This window comes from Mytilus californianus, unplaced genomic scaffold, assembly GCF_021869535.1.
Source record: "Mytilus californianus isolate M0D057914Y unplaced genomic scaffold, xbMytCali1.0.p SCAF_22, whole genome shotgun sequence".
NCBI classification, from domain to species: domain Eukaryota; kingdom Metazoa; phylum Mollusca; class Bivalvia; order Mytilida; family Mytilidae; genus Mytilus; species Mytilus californianus.
In genome coordinates, this window is record NW_026262671.1 from 3,140,721 (window position 1) to 3,158,052 (window position 17,332).

General features: G+C 32.9%; 1 protein-coding gene across 1 annotated transcript in view; it reads right to left on the reverse strand.

Annotated features, from left to right (window-relative positions):
• Positions 1–6,244: 6,244 nt before the first annotated feature.
• LOC127732239 (uncharacterized) overlaps positions 6,245–17,332 on the reverse strand; it is a 59,756-nt gene continuing 48,668 nt past the window's right edge. Inside the window, exons 5-9 of the mRNA XM_052241320.1 lie at positions 15,915–15,983; positions 13,884–13,975; positions 12,498–13,279; positions 8,103–8,290; positions 6,245–6,460 (exon numbers count right to left, since the gene is read on the reverse strand). Coding sequence (XP_052097280.1) covers positions 6,245–6,460; positions 8,103–8,290; positions 12,498–13,279; positions 13,884–13,975; positions 15,915–15,983 — 1,347 coding nt within the window. The remainder of the gene's footprint in view (positions 6,461–8,102; positions 8,291–12,497; positions 13,280–13,883; positions 13,976–15,914; positions 15,984–17,332) is intronic.

Below are 17,332 nucleotides of genomic sequence, written 5' to 3' on the forward strand. Positions count from 1 at the left end.
CTTGAGATAACTTATCTTATGTGTGCCACATCATTCTCTCAATTTTAGGCTAGTTTGTGTACCAAAATTTTGAATAGACGCACACCATCTATTCTTGCCCTCATTTTATGGGGGCGGGATCATTATACCGTTATTTATACATCAGACCGTACTGGTTACCGGAATTTTGGAAACACCAAACCAGGTACTTCATATCTGAGAAACAGACAATATATGGCTTCAATTTTAGAATTCATTCATACATTTTTGTATTATTCAAAATTATCAGTCAATATGTGTTCTACAAGGATCACCAGTCCTTTACATTTCATCTGATACCTTAATTACTAAAATATATTCTACATAGTTTAATATTTACACCTATGCGTAGGAACTATTTTGTTTTAAATATGTACTACTCTTTTTTGACCGGACCCGATTTGGTGGTGTTACATCTTAAAAAGTCTATCCAAAGTATTTTTGCAAAGAATTCCGCTCAAGCCGGTGCTAGGGACCATCTTAAATTTGCAGTGAGGTGAGAGTTTTTTGGCTTCGTGTTGAAGGCCTCGCTGTGACTTTAAGATGAAGAACAGCAATAAAAGCGCTGTTCCTTTGATTTTTGTGTGTTTTTTTGCTGTGCATGTACTGATTTTGTGTCATCAATTGATACCCCATATCCATTGTTTTTCTATTAGAAAAGTCAAATATGTTCATACTATTGCAAGAGGAAAGATACTTAGATTATATGTACTCAACAGATCTTAGGAATATTTAAGTATCAACATCTGATTCACACCATCATCTAGAGTAGTTAGTTTTTCAAAAAAATTAAACAACACTTTATAAATTTTGTGCGTCTGAAATATTTTTTCTGGATTTAGCTTCATTAGGAACACTCAAAGCCAAATATTTGAAAGCCATGGATGTAGAAGAACCGAAACAGTTGAAGAGCTATATGTCCAAAAAACGACCAAAAAATAATAGCCAAATCCATATAAATTCAACTTTACTGAGGGAGTACATTGTACCTGTACTATTCTACGTTCTATTTAATATATTTTGTTAGTTCCATTAATTGATCATGTTGATGAAGATAAAAAAAAGTAGGAGGGTTTAACATCGTGGGTTTGTTCTTACAACTGAACCTTGTAAGAGCTTATGTTTGTTTATATTCGAGTGATTTCGTCCTTTAAAGAATTTGATTGATTTAGATTATAATGGCAGATCGTTTATATTCTGTATTGAATTCACTTTTCAGAATCGAGGACATTATAGAGCCAGACAAATGATATGGCAACAGTTTTTTTGTACGGTGGGATTGACTTCTTCATGCATGTCTTTTATACTTCAATGTATTGTTTTCTTGCCATCTCATTGACATAGTAATCAGATCTCTTTTTGTTCATATACACTTATATTTCGTCAACAGTAGTTTACATATGTTCAAGTTTATAAATCGATTAAGAAGACAAATCAATTTAGTAAATAAAAACTGAGGGAATCGCATGAACTACAAAAGGAGCGAGACCGGATGCGTCGACACTGTAAGCGTCTCCTGCTATGCATATCCAAATTTATTCAAAATTTCACAATCGTAAAATAGGACTCATTTGATACATAAACTACCAAAATATATTCTACATAGTTTGATATTTACATTTATGCATAGGCCCTATTTTGTTTCAAACATGTACTACTTTCCAGTATGTTCTGTTCGATTTGGTGGTGTTACATCTTACAAAACCTACGCAAATTATTTCAGTTTGCAAAGAAATCCGCTCAAACCGGTGCTAGGGGCCGTCTTAAACTTGCAGTGAGGAAAGAGTTTTTTGCTCCATATTGGAGGTTTCAAGGTGACTTTGAGAGGAAGAAGAGCAATAAAAGCGCGGTTCCTTTGCTTTTTGTGTGTTTTTTTAGGTGTGCATGTGCTGATTTTGTGTCATGGATGGATACCCCATGTCTTTTGTTTTTCTATTACAATCGGTAACATTATAGACGACTATTCTGGTATCTAAAAGATCCAACACTGATTAAACATAACCAACAAATTCGTAATGGTAACCGTATATTTTATACGTTTCTCAGTGATGAGTGTTCTTGTGTATGTTTGTGCTGTATTTCTGTCACGTAGTGTTGTCACTTTAGCTATATCTTTTAATATTGTTATATAAGCAGGAGGTTTGGCTAGCCATAAAACCAGGTTCAACCCACTACTTTTTCTTAAAATGTCATGTACCAAGTCAGGAATATGGCAGTTGTTATCAAATAGTTCGTTTCTATGTATATTGGCGTTTGTTTTTGTTGCACTTCAGTGTTCCTATTCCTTTGTTTTCCTCTTATAGTTGATGTGTTTCCCTCGGTCTTAGTTTGTAACCCAGATTTGTTTTCTCTCATTCGATTTATGACTTTTGAACACCGGTATACTACTGTTGCCTTTATTTATATGGTGAAGATTTCAGTTATTATTCCTCAGAACTCTGATGGAGCAGTGTTTGTGTAAGTAGCACACCCCTGCAAATGAAGTCCGTATAGCATGACCATGCACGAGTGTAACGTATTTATATACTACTATATATTCTGCATTGACATTTTCCTGCTATTTTTTGCGCATTATTTCTTTGTCATAAAAAGATGTACTTTTTGTTGTATGAACATTTGATTACCTATACAATCTAGCGCAATTGACATTGTATATTCTTTGTGTTTTGGTTTTGGATGTGTTCAGTTCTTGTTTTATATTGAATTGTACTTGCTAATGTTTTTGGAGCTGGTTGGTTTGTTGGTCTTTGCTGGTGTTTTGGTTTTTCCATATTTATATCTTACTAACAATCCCTGTTTTGTTTTGCTCAATATTGCGCAAAAAATGAGAAAACACCATTCATATCACATGCCTTTATTTCATGTAGGAAAATATAACATTTATAACAAGGAATACAATATATATCAACCTGCATTTGGCTAAAATAAAACTGCACCATTTTATCAATTAAAAAATTGCAGAAGAAAAACAGATCTATTCTTCATTTTGTATGAATTACTGTTATTTATGTTCTTTAATTGTCTCTATAACTGTAGTATACAAATAGAACGTAAACGAATGGCAAATCGATTTGAATAGAGTGTATACATTTCTTTCTCTGACAAGACTGTAACCTCGAACAAAGATGGAAAGAAAAATGCACCTGTTCTGAATTTCCATTTGAAGTCAACGCTTTTGATCTTACTCTTACTCTGTATTTTGACTCTCTAAAAAATGTAACAACTTTTGTAAACGTTTCTATTAAGTATTTGTCAAACGTAAAGTCTTTTTTGTCAAATATAACAATATTATAGAATGTAAATCTGGTATTGAATAAAAAATACTGAACAATAATCTAGTCAAATAGAATTTATCTTCCACCAATATAAAAGCACCAAGACACAACATGAACATCCGAAGAAATAACAATATGTAAATATATTATGAATAAGAAAATAAAAAAAAATATATACTCGTCTGATACTTTGGCGGGATATATAATAAATTTAAGCTTTCGGTATATTTAGAGACCTTTGGACAGGATATCAAAGCAAAACGAAGAAGGGGTATGTATGATAAGAGTAATAGTTCCCCCTTAAATAAAAATGAAATAAAGTTCGTCCATTCATTAAAAATACGTTTTTAATAAATGAAGTAAAAAATACAGTTTGGCAAGTGTTTGATGTAATTTTGACACAATCAACATGATAAACATGTCAAAATTGAAATATTTAACAACAAAGTCATTTCATATTGATGATAAGGTATTTGGTCAAATTAAGTTTGAACAATAACTTAACTCGTCAAAAATCAAAAATCGATTTCAGTTCTTATATTAAAATCATTGATCGATATATATTTTAAGGCTTGTTCTTTTGCTCGTATCTAAATATTAATGAGACAAATAAAAACGAGACAATTTTGGCAATAGGTAAATAAACGAAATTGAATTGTGTCTTTTAAACATCCGAAGGATGGATGTATATTGAGATCATTATACATAGCTTTTATTGAACATATATTGATTATTAATTGTACGCTTACCGTTTTCCGTAGTATGTATGTATACCACGTCAGTATATTATTTAACACTCTTGTTAAATGGTTAAATTACCAATGCTATAGACTTAAAGGTGAAATCAGAATGTCTCCTCAATACCTTCAATAAGATAAGCTTTTTTGTATATAAAAAGGCCTAAGCGGAACAGAGAAAAGCCTCTCAGATCAAATATGTCTAAATTGATAAACATGTCATTTTACAGACCAAACGTATTATTCAAAACATGTCTGAACCCAAATACCTTTTCAAAGTATTGTAAATTATAAAATTTTGAAGATCAGATAAACATTTGATACATTGTAAATTTTTATTATCTTCCAAAACCGGTTGAAAGATTTAGTTGACTAAGATGAAATAAACATTGGCCAAATTGTCAACATCTCACAATTTATGAAAAAAAAAATAATAAACATTAAGTTATAATCTGTACACTGTTGTTAAAAAATGCCAGCAAGTCAAATTTGCTATTTAACTTTTTTGCAAAATAGACATGAGTCTAGCATGTCTAGGCCAACATTACAATTTTCCTAAGTCGTTTTAAAGCAAAATGTCTTTGCTAAGTTAAAGCTATGGCTCATATCTAATGTTTATGACAAGATCTCAAAATTCTACTATTTCAGAAGTTTTAGTGTTTTCACATCAAATGCAATAAGTTCGAAAACCTAGAGCAAACATGAAAAACATATCTTAAAAAATTATAAATACGTTTATCTGACAGAATAAAGCCTTGTGAACATGCTGTGAATGCTATTTGACAGATTCATCATATTTTTAGATTTTCTAATTGAAGGTTACACACTTTCTTCTTTGACATAATTAAGCTCGGCTTAAATAGCTACATTGTTAACCAAATCCTTTTTAGGGGAAGAGGTTAGCATTTTAAGCTTATTTAACTGATTGATTTCAAAATAATTATTAATATTCCGGAATAAATTGTTTTCGAGTATAACTGTAAGTAGGTATTTAGTATATTTACTTTTTAAAATTATAATGAATAGAATGTTTGGCTTTCTTTTACTTAAAGGGTCCCATACCATATATAGACCTAAACTAAACTACCCTTTTTCATTAACTTAGACCTAACCAATATCTAACATTAGCCCTAATCCTGCAAATAAATTCCTGACCTAAAAAACCTAAAGCTTAGCTTAAATGTAAAATGAAGCCTAACCCTAAAGTAAGGAAACTCCTAAAGTAAAAGAAGGCCAGTTTTGATGACACAGACTGAGGGCATGACAATTAAAGCAAAATTGATGACGAAATACACCATATTAAACAATGTTAAATGAGACTTCAAACATTACATCTGGTATCATATAAACATGTTAATGTGTTGTTTTTGTATGTATTGTACCTTTAAACGACGCCAGGACAAAACGTTGTATATAAATATTGTTGTAAATTACTTTGCTTCGAGATTAATTTAATTCATTCCGCCAGCAGAATGTATTCTCCAATCGTCTATTCAAAATGTATCTTTCAAAAACCCGTGTTTTTAACTGGTCAAAAGTCTATGACACAATGCTGAAAATAAAAAAAAAAAGATATGAAAGATGATTATACTTCAGCCGGGACACTTCATCATGTTCATGTTTCAATAATTTGCAAGGTTTATCGTGTGTAATATCAATTTCATGTCGCATCACTTCTCTTTACAATGAGGGGCACATTTAGGAATGAAACATATGTGTCTTTTATGTCAACATTTAAAGCCTAGTATTGTAGCAGCAGATAACAACAATATAAGATGAATTTTTTGAAAAATATTTTTGTTTTGGTACTTGGTACGAAACTGTGAAGGTTTAAAACTCGCCTTTCAGAATTTTCAAAGACCCCTGAAATAGCATATATATTTCTGACAACCTTATATTAGAATAGAGAATGGAAACGGGAAATGTGTGAAAAAGACAACCCGACCAAAGAGCAGAGGCTATGAAGATCTGTTATCAACCTCTATGATAATAAACACTATGATGAGACAAAAGACAACCACTGACTAGGTTTTAACTTTGGGGAAGCATATGGACGTATGGCAGTGTTAAATTTTTGTGTTTTGGGGTTCTCCCCCTTACCATATTTAATCCAATCAGTTGACACAAATAGATATGTCCGCAAAAAACATGCAATACAGATAATTACAACAAAAGGATTTCACCGTATAATAACAGTATACTTTATACAACTACTCACCATCCATTTCTTGTACCACATAACACATCTTTTTCACACAGTATTCGCAATAGGAATTCTCCTTCATGTTGTGGAACTTGACTGTAAGGCACAACTACATAGCTTCCCTCCTCAAGATCAAAACGGACAGTTATTTCCCTTTCATCGTTATGTGATTCGCATCTGCTTATGTATTTGTATTTTGAGAAATCTTTACACTCTGGTGTCTTGCACTAAAATTTAAAATAACAAAAAAGTGGTTTTTTTTATTTTGAAAAAGAGAACAATTCATATACTACTGATACCAGTTAGATATGTACGATAAGAGGATACCAAGGGGTATTCAACCCTATACATCGAAGGAAGACATACAATATCAAAGAAAAAAAACCCTTAAAGCACAGCACAGAAACCGAAGATTTAGCTATACACCTATAACAACCAATGCTGAATTCAGATACTCTGGAACTTTAAGCAGTTTCTGATCCACAATATAAGAATAACAAAATTTGATATGATTGCCAATGATACAACTATCCACCAAAGTTCAAATGAAATGGATGTAAGCAATTATAGGCAACCATGAGAAAACCCATACCGTATGGTCGACTATTAAAGGCCCCGACATAAAAAATATGAAACAATTCAATTGAAAAAACTAACGGCCTAATTTATAACAAAACAATTTACGAAAAACAAATATGACAGAGATGAACCAACGAGAACCACTGAACTACAGGCTACTGACTTGGGACAGGAACATACAAAATGTGGCGGATTTAAACATGTTTATGAGCACTCAACCCTCCCCCTAACCTGGGACAGTGGTGTAACAGTACAACATAAGAACAAACTATAAAACTCAGTTGAAAAAGGCTTAACTCATCAGAAATAAATCTAACAAATGCTTATTTCGAATCATAAGTCTGTTAATTTTCTTCATCAAAATAAGCCTTTCTGTCCCATGCCCTTTGCAGTTGTCTATATAAAAATAACATATTAAGTCACAAGAAGGCAAAGAGAGGTAACAAACAAAAACTGCGAGAATCGTCTGGGCTTCAAAGGAGCAAGGAGCGAGACTGACGAGTGCGTAGACAGGGTAAGCGTCTCCTGAATTACGGATGGGTTAAATCAATATGCCACTAGGACTTCGTGGCGCTGGGTATGATTATTACAAGTGCAGTATGATCTTAACAAGCTTATGCGATCTTTTTAATATAACAGTAGATTATAATGTATACAAGGTATGCAATTGATGTCTAATTGTGACTTACTTGTACTTGAATGTCTTAATCACGCTTAAAGCCATGCCTTCTTTTGTTCATATTGAATTTGACTGATGAAATGTGAAACTATCATATGCCAAGGTTTTGTTTATTAGATATAATATGATAACATAATTCACAGTTAAGATCATATATCAAAAATAATCATAACTAATGATTTAAGCCTTAAAATAGAACTATGAATGATATATCAACCTATTTTTAGTTGTAACCCTACATTTATAGTTCATTTTGGTTTTTTTTCACCTTATACGAAACTTTGCTTAGAAGAAAGAAATTTAGCACCAACTTTGAAATGATAGAAAAATTACATTTTGTAAGAAAAATAAAGCCTATTGGTTCAGATTGCATATAGAATAACGATAATTCTGAAGGTAGAGACAGAAATAATAATGACAAATTTTATTAGAACAAATAAATATTACTATATTTAGCTAACTAATTAGACAGAAAAAATTGGCACTATATAGTCCAAATCTAAAGGGAAAAAAAGAAGAATGTATTTACTACTCTTTCAAGACCAGATCTAATCGGGACAGTTATATATTTCTAGAAAGGAAAAATTTAACCAGACACACATAGATACTACCTTGTAAAGGCCTAATCCGATTGGAACAAGTTGTCCACAGGTCGATCCTCTACGGTAGTCCTGCAGGAGTGACACGAGGATGTGGCTTTTACGATGGTAATTTTGTGGTATCATTTCATTTATGACACCTGGCTTGCTGATGGTAAAGTATACACGTGGGCATTTGGACAGATTTGACACATCTAGCTCTAAAACAAAAATATAACAATCACTGCTTGCAGGCCTAAAAAATAACACAAAGACAAGCGAAAATGATATCTTCTAACTCGTTCACTATGCCTGTGTCTTTAGTGACCTTATGTATGTTCATGAATGTAATCTATGTATCGCTGATGAATCATTAAGTCGGAGATTTCGATCAGACCTTTATTTATTTCATAGATACAAATATTGCTTTTGAAGTTTCACCATCCGTATATATTGCTATATGCACCGATGTTTGTTCTTTCCCTTCTTTCTTTTGGTACTGGTTTTCACTGACCTACTTCAATTTGTGATTTTTAATATCTCCTTGATTTTTTTCTTTGTAACAAAAGAGCTATTGTGGCAATATTTTGTATTGTCATTATCAGTCGTTTACAACTAAGATTTGAGTATGTTTAAGGTGCATATGTACAACGAAAATGTATTTGTCAATTATATCGCATGGCATAATATTGTTATGCCATTTCCTCTTGAACTATCATTGATATGGTCATAATTATAAATTAACAGTTTACAAAACTTTGAATTTTTGAAATACTAAGGCTTTTCTACCTCAGGAATAGATTATCTTAGCTGTATTTGGCAAAACTTTTAGGAATTTTTGGTCCTCAATGCTCTTCAACTTCATACTTTATTTGGCCTTTTTAACATGTTATGATTCGAACGTCACTGATGAGTCTTTTGAAGACGAAACGCGCGTCTGGTGCAATTATTAAATTTCTATCCTGGTATCTATGATGAGTTTACTTGTTCCGTTAGCAAGCAAGCATGAAGAAACAATAAACTTTCACATTTTGAAAGACCTTTAAAAGGTCTTTCTATGAAGAGAATATAATACCAAATGTGATAATGTAAAATATTCAAACAAGTTTACTACCACATTTTATATCAATTAGTATCGTAATTTTCATTGTTATTAATAAATGTTATATGAGTATTATAAACCAAATCTTGAATTCTATCCTAATTCTATCCTATTTTGGGGAAATTTCAGAAATTCAAATGTGACGTCACCTTTTTTTTGCGTTGATCTCTTTGGCTAACTCGGCTGTGAATGTTTATGTGCTGGTTTATGTTGTTTTATGAATCCGTTTTTATTCTGTAGTTAGTCACCACTTCGATGTTATCATGTATATCTATTATATAGTCATTTTTATAAATTTACTGTTTGCAAAAGTATGAATTATTCTAAATACTAAGGATTTTCTTATCCCAGACATATAACCTTAGCCGTATTTGGCACAACTTTTTGGAACTTTTGGTCCTCAATGCTCTTCAACTATGTACTTGTTTTGGCTTTCGTACTTTTTTGAGCGTCACTGGTTAGTCTTGTATGGAAGAAACGCGCGTCTTGCGTATTTGATTTTAAACCTGTACCTTTTGTTAGCTATTATTCGTATGTTTCTCTGTCCTATATGTTCTCCCATTTATTTGTATTGTAGTCCTGTCATGTAATGTTGTCATTTTATTAATGTTATATTTAACATTGCCATAAAAGCGGGAGGTTTGGCTAGCCACAAAACCAGGTTCAACCCACCATTTTTTTCTTAAAATGTCCTGTACCAAGTCAGGAAAATGGCCAATGTTATATTATAGTTCGTTTCTGTGTGTGCTACATTTTAATGTTGTGTTTCTGTTGTGTCGTAGTTCTCCTCTTATATTTGATGTGTTTCCCTCAGTTTTAGTTTGTAACCCAGATTTGTTTTTTTCTCAATCGATTTATGAATTTCGAACAGCGGTATACTACTGTTGCCTTTATTTACAAAAGGTCGATGTCTTGTTAATCAATGTTTTGATTGGCGCGGTAGAGAGACACTTTTTTTAGCTTTGAAAAAAGGGGGGGGGGGGGGTAATTAGTTTGAACCTCTTGAATAAACATGCCAAATGACTTCAAACAGTTTCAAATGAGTCTTCAAAAAGCTCTGCTATTAACGAGATAATGAAGAATAGCTAGTCACATGGATTTTGTTAAATCATTTTTCAAATGTGTATTTATAATTTCTCTGTTGAAGCTTTTTTTTTTACTGGGGTAGTGGCGCAGGTCCAGACATAAAAGTCCGACTTATGTGAAATTTTCTAAGTCAAAACTGCTCAAAAAATGCTCAGGTGAGAAATTTGGACTCATAATTTTTTCCTGTAAAAATCCATTAAAACATTCTATGTTCGAATTCCTCACCATCTGCTCAGCTGAGCAGCTATATTTCTCAGCTAATTTTTGTTCTCACCTGAGCAGCTTAGGTGAGAAAATGTGTGCACATGTGAACTACCAAACCGCTCACCTAAAGTATCTAATTTGAATACGTTTCTCAGTTGCTACACATGTGAACTACCAAACCGCTCACCTAAAGTATCTAATTTGAATACGTTTCTCAGTTGCTACACATAACTTTCTCATGTGAATCTCGTGTGCTGAGGTGAGCATAGTCTGTACGGGTTAATTCGTAAATTGGCGATTAGGAATGGAGTATAGTTGACTGTTGAAGTTACAAAAATTTTACATTTATACGTAAACGGTCAAGGAAAAAGGTTCACACAGGGTTACAATTGGTATATGATTTTTACTGGTCAAAATGTACAAATTGTACATATAACTAATTTAATAAAGCTAGTACATTGTAATTATTTTAATAAAAAACCTTTAAAATATCTTCTGTTTTTTTCTTAAGCTGCTCAAAATCATTGCGTTTTGACAACAACTCCAAAATGTACTGACTTTGGTGCATATACTGTACACTTCTGAAGAGATGTGTCTTACTTCGCATTTTGTAGCAATTGAAAAAAGACTTGCCAAGTTGGGTTGATGTTATTTAAGAATTGAACGCTTCTTTTTGTAAATTTATTGGGGTGTAAAAGAGTTGACCGAAGTACATTTTATATGAAGCGAGGAAGCGCTTCTTTCTAAAAATGTGTGCACGGTCAACGCTTTTACAACTATAAAATTACTAAAAGAAGCATTCAATACTTATAATTGGATTTTTTTGCTAGGATCATGAAAACACGATTTCTATCAAGTTTTTCTTTTATTTACGTGTGCACTTTATTGTGGAAGCTCGTGTCGTCATGAATGTTACATTTCATTTTGAAATGAAGGTAAATTTCAGAATGACGCGCGATTGCTGTTAGCCAATCAAACTGACGTATTATAATGAAACATACATGTAATTATTATAAACTTCTCATTTGATTTAGAATTTTGATAATGGTTTTTATTTTATTTTAACTCCAACTTAGTATAAACAAGAATGTGTCCATAGTACACGGATGCCCCACTCGCACTATCACTTTGAAATTGGGGTCAAAACTCTAATTAAAATTACAAAGATCATATCATAGGGTGTACTAAGTTTCAAGTTGATTGGACTTCAACTTCATCAAAAACTAACTTGACCAAAAACTATAACCTGAAGCGGGACACCCCACTTGCACTTTCATTTTCTATGTTCAGTGGACCGAGAAATTGGGGTCAAAACTCTAATTTGGCATTAGAATTAGAAAGATCATATCATAGGAAACATGTGTACTACGTTTCAAATTGACTGGACTTCAACTTCTTCAAAAACTACCTTGACCAAAGACTTTAACCTGAAGCGGGATAGACGGACGAACGGACGCACAGACCGAAAACATAATGCCCCTAGGTGGGGCATAATAAGAGAAGATGGTGGGAATACGTCACGAGGTACTACCACAAAAATCAAAAGACATTTGTTTGTCAACATACTATTTGAAGCACATCCAATACATGATAAATAATACCGTATATATAAAAAAAATGTTCATTGTTGCGTAGGGCTTGCTAAAAGTACTAACCCTGCTGATATGTCCACGAAACTATAATACTATTATTTTTGAAATTTTGTCTCTGCTATGTGGATACGTTTACATATTAATCAGATTTTAATTAGCAAACAAACGTCATTTCAAATATATGTCACCATGCAACAATATCAGATTGTTTACCATTGACCGCATTATACTTTGCTAGGAGTAGCCCTTTGTTTATCTTAAGGTAATGCATTTCTGCTTAAAACCTTGTCTGTATAACATTTGTTATAAAACCATGACTAAATTCAGGAAATTGTTAGGAGATAACACACAAAATAACTTCTTCGCACTTGTCCAGATACAAAAAAAAATGTTTGATAATAGCTTGAATTAAAAGAGTTTAGATATGATATTGATTCAACTTACTGATCCATCTGTCACGATGTTCTACTAAAAGTTTCCAGCCGCCACGTGACCGGAAGAAATCTGTTTTCGTTGCTAGGAAACTACTGTGAGTCAAGTGTGATAAAGAAGACGAAGAGAAGTTTCTTCCTATTAGAGGAGCACTTTTACGTCTATATGCATACGCAAAGCCTGCCTGAAATCCTGTTATATCTGTCTCCCCATTTATACTGTCACCATCCTGTGACTTTTCGGAACATATACTTTCAATCCTAGAGAATGGATAAACTGCAGTATCGTCCGAACTACCTCTTCGCCAATACCATCTCTTCTTGTAAGCTGGACAATCGGAATATTCGTTGTTATTTGTACTACATGGCACATTTCTGCCATTTAAAAGCATTTTCATAATATTATCTGTTTGGGGACTTGACGTAAAACTGTGACGTTTTTGTGTTGTGTCATTTGGCGGGTTTAGAGAGTTATGTAGTCTATTTTGGGATTGACCATTCCTCACAATAAACGATGATGCTGTTGAATTGCGACTACTTAACGGAAGTGCTCCGTCTATACTTTGGCCGCTAGGAGGACGTGTTGTTGAATCGCTTGAATCTGAGCGCTTGTAAATACGTTCTATTGACAACCCTTCTGAACGGAAAGGGTCTGTTCCATTTATTATAATTAATCCACCAAAATTACACCTGAAATCTTCATATTTCATCCAGTACTCGTCTTTATCTTTGCACTGGAGTGGTTTATATTTTTCCATGAACCAAAGGGATACAGACCCCCATGAGATTGGATCACTGCAAAGAAAATTGAATGTTATATGTATCATCAATGTAAATTAAAGCAAACATGCAATGCAACTGTTCAAATTTCTTTGTTAATAATTTGTATTCCCTTATATTCATTTTCTTTGCTGTGACGCAAATGTTTAATCACACATGTTAAAACTATTAGTTTAATGTTGTTTTCTTAATGTTCAGTGACATATATTTCATACATATTCAATACGAGAAAAAAACAGTACATCAATTTTGGAACATTCAAAAAGATGTTGCATACATGTTGGTTCTTAATCGAGCAAAGAGCGTTGGGCTCTCCATATAAGAGGCATCTTATGTTATCATATGTAATGTCCCTATTTCAATCGGACGTATACATTCTATACAGCCAAATGGACGAGACAAATCGTGAGTTTTCAGAAAGTATACGAAAATAAAATAGAATTATAATATAACGTATTCAAATTAATGATTTTCTAAATATAATAAAATGAAAAAGATAAGTACCAGTCTATGACCCCCAATAAATGCCTGACATCTAATGTCAGACATTAAGGATGCTGATGATTTATCAGACTATGTCCCAGTATGTACTGTATAATAAAATGAAAAAGATAAGTACCAGTCTGAAAATTTTCCATGCCAGTTTGGTTCTGCAGTAAATTGACATTTCAATCTGACCATTTCTATCAATCGCCCATCGGTTGTCGGGAACTATATTAAACAAACAAAACATATTAGAGTTATGATATGGCAAATATCAAGCTTACAATCAAAACAGAAGATAATAGTTATAGTATAGCAAATACGATTCTACAATGTAGTGCCATGGCAAAAAAAAATAAATAAAACTGTCATATTTGTTTTTTTTTTATTGTTTCTGTGAAATGAATTTAATAATGCAAAACTTTTCATAATACTTTTGAAAAAAGGCAGAGTTAACACATTCGTGTGTAGGATTTTGAAAACTTATTGATTCACACTGTATTCGAAATCATACTTTAACCTACATGTATGGATATTCGATTTTTGTGTACATGTACATGTATCACGATTTCGTGCTCTCTTCGTGCCAGTTCTTATTTTTTTTACATCTACATATACCTTTTACCCTATCAAATGATCAAATGACCAAATACTCTTTTTTTCTATAGAATAACAGCCACGTACTTTATAATGGGTTAGGGGGAGTATTAGATTTAATCATGATTCTCAGTTTAGAAAGAATACAATGTATATTGCCATTCAAACGAAAATTATTCTCAATAGTTCAATTCGTTCAAAATGTTGAAAAAATAATCTCTTTTTCCGCGATAAAAATGTCATGAAGAAAAAGGGAAAGAAAACATAGCATCCCCTTTCATCAACTAAGTTGGTATATAAATTACTGACGAAGTGACTTGTATTTTTTCATACACCGTTATCGGGCGGTATCGGGTCGTATAACACACCTCGGGGTGTCAGGATTGCCCAAGGATTACCCATTTTATTAATCCTGACGCCCCTCGGTGTGTTATACGACAAGAAAAACCTTAGAATATGCATTATCTATAACATCAGAAAGTTGCCAAGTTTTCGTTTGAATTATTCACAGTTTGTCATGTCAGGGTCTTTTATAGATGACTAAACGGTGTGGGTATTGATCATTGTTGAGGGCCGTTACATAACGTTGCTTATACCCACGTACTTTTGGACTTTGCTGGATAGTTATCTCATTGTCAATTATACCACATCTCCTTATTTATCCATTGTTTATTTTCTTTTTTATCTTTTCGATAGTGTATTGTACAGAGTCGTATCAAACAGTATATATATATATATAATCAATTAATAAACTCTTATATTATAATGTATATTCAATTTATGTTAATCTGAATTTATCTTATTTATGTACAAATCAATAAACAAACAAAGCAATAATTGACAACTACAGAATTTCTGACTTGGGACAGGCACAACCAGAATATTGCGGTGTTAAACATGTTTGCGGGCGCCCAACCCTCCCCTAACCTGGGACAGTGGTGTAAAAGTAAGCTTTATCGCAACTGGTCGTTCATGTAAATATTTTGTTTAATCTTATCTAATACAGACAAATCAGTGACAACACCGTAAGGACTTATACAATACCATAAATATGTACACTGTATTTGAAAAATTTATTTTAAAATAATTTTCCCGCTAAGAATTGAAATTTCACTGTTGGTTCGTATGTGCTCGCAAACACCTTCAAAATCTTAAAGCAAGGTGAGATTCAATTTAGACAAACGTCACGTCACGTCTCCTAATAACATAGCTTCTATCGAATAGAAAGGCGATATATGACAAGAATGTAAAAAAAAAAAGATTGATAACACAACTTTTAAAATCGTTCACTAAATATGGCGTCTGTTGCAAATGTACTTCTCAAACACACTCCCGAAATAACGTAGCTTCTGTCCAATGGAAAGGCGATATACGACAAGAATTGAAAAAAAAAAAAAAAAAAAAAAAGTCGGTAAAATATTTAGAAATTCTTGTTATTTCTGATATGTTTGAAAAATCCATAGACATTCCTTCCCCGCTCACAAGTCTTCTAAATTATTCAGACGAGTTGATATGATAAAGAAATAGATAGGTGAACCCCCTAAAAACAAAATAACTTAAAGTATTATACCTTCGTCGTAGCTGTTATAATGTGTAGATATCTTGTTAGATCTTCATTTTCTTCTTCAAAACTGGTGTTCTAGATAACAAAATATTTAAAAAAGAAATTATGATATATTAGCCAATAGCCATAAAAAACATACTAGTAATCAAGAGGTTTTTTTTTCAGTTCCATCGATGTTCGTCTTGCTGAATTATAAGTTTTCTACGTAATATAAAAATGAGAAGATGAGGTATGATTGTCAATGAGACAACTATCCACCAGGTATAAAGGCTCCGATATGACAAAATGTGAACCAATTCTAACGATAAAACCAACGGCCAGATTGATGTATAAAACAATTTGCGAAAAACAAGTAGGAAAGACAACAAGTCAACCAACGACAAACACTGAATTATATGTGTACACAGCAAAAAATGCAACGCATGTAAACGCATGTTTACCAGGAATTTACCGTACGTTTCTAAACATGTCAGAAACGCATGTTTGGAGCACAGTACGTTTAACGCATGTTTGGGGAACGTATAGTTTACATGCGTTTATGTGAATCATGCGTTTGAAAACATATGGTGAAACGCATGTTTACCATCCGTTTTCAAAAACATGTGGTGAACATGCGTTGCATTTTTTGATGTGTATACTACACAGACTCCTGACATCGGGCAGGCATATAAAATGTGTTGGGGTTAAACATGTTTTCGAGCGCTCATTCCCTCCTGGCATGGGTCATAGGTGTAAAAGCTCAACATGAGAACAAACAATAAAAAATTAGTTGAAAAAGGCCTAACTCATCAGATCGACACAAGTACAGAAAAAAAAAAACAACTAACAAAAAAGATAAGACCGATCTATGAGTACTCGCAGTTACCGAAATCCAGTTCAAAACCAATAACAACTAATAAATAGATCATTGTGTTGTGGCTTGTTGTTTGTCAGTTCGTCTTTTTTTTTCTTTTGAGCATGGTGTTGTCTTTTTTTCCCTTGTTTCTTAATTGGTTTGTTATTGCCCTCATGGTATTTTCTCGCCTTATTGATAATGATAACTATACAATCGTGATTGAACATATCATTATTCTACGTTTTGGAAGTTGTGAGTTCAATTTGCGGCTAAATCAAACCAAACAAAAGCATTATTTTATAATTGGTGAATACTAGATGTACTTTTCTGCTAATCGCCAAATATTTAATAGTTCGAGTGATTGAGGCAGAGTCAGTCGAACTGTAAAAGAGGGACGAAAGATACCAGAGGGACAGTCAAACTCATAGATCGAAAACAAACTGACAACGTCATGGCCAAAAATAAAAAGACAAACAGACAAATAATAGTACAGATGACACAACATAGAAAACTAAAGACTAAGCAACACGAACCCCACCAAAAACTGGGGGTGATCTCAGGTGCTCCGGAAGGGTAAGCAGATCCTGCT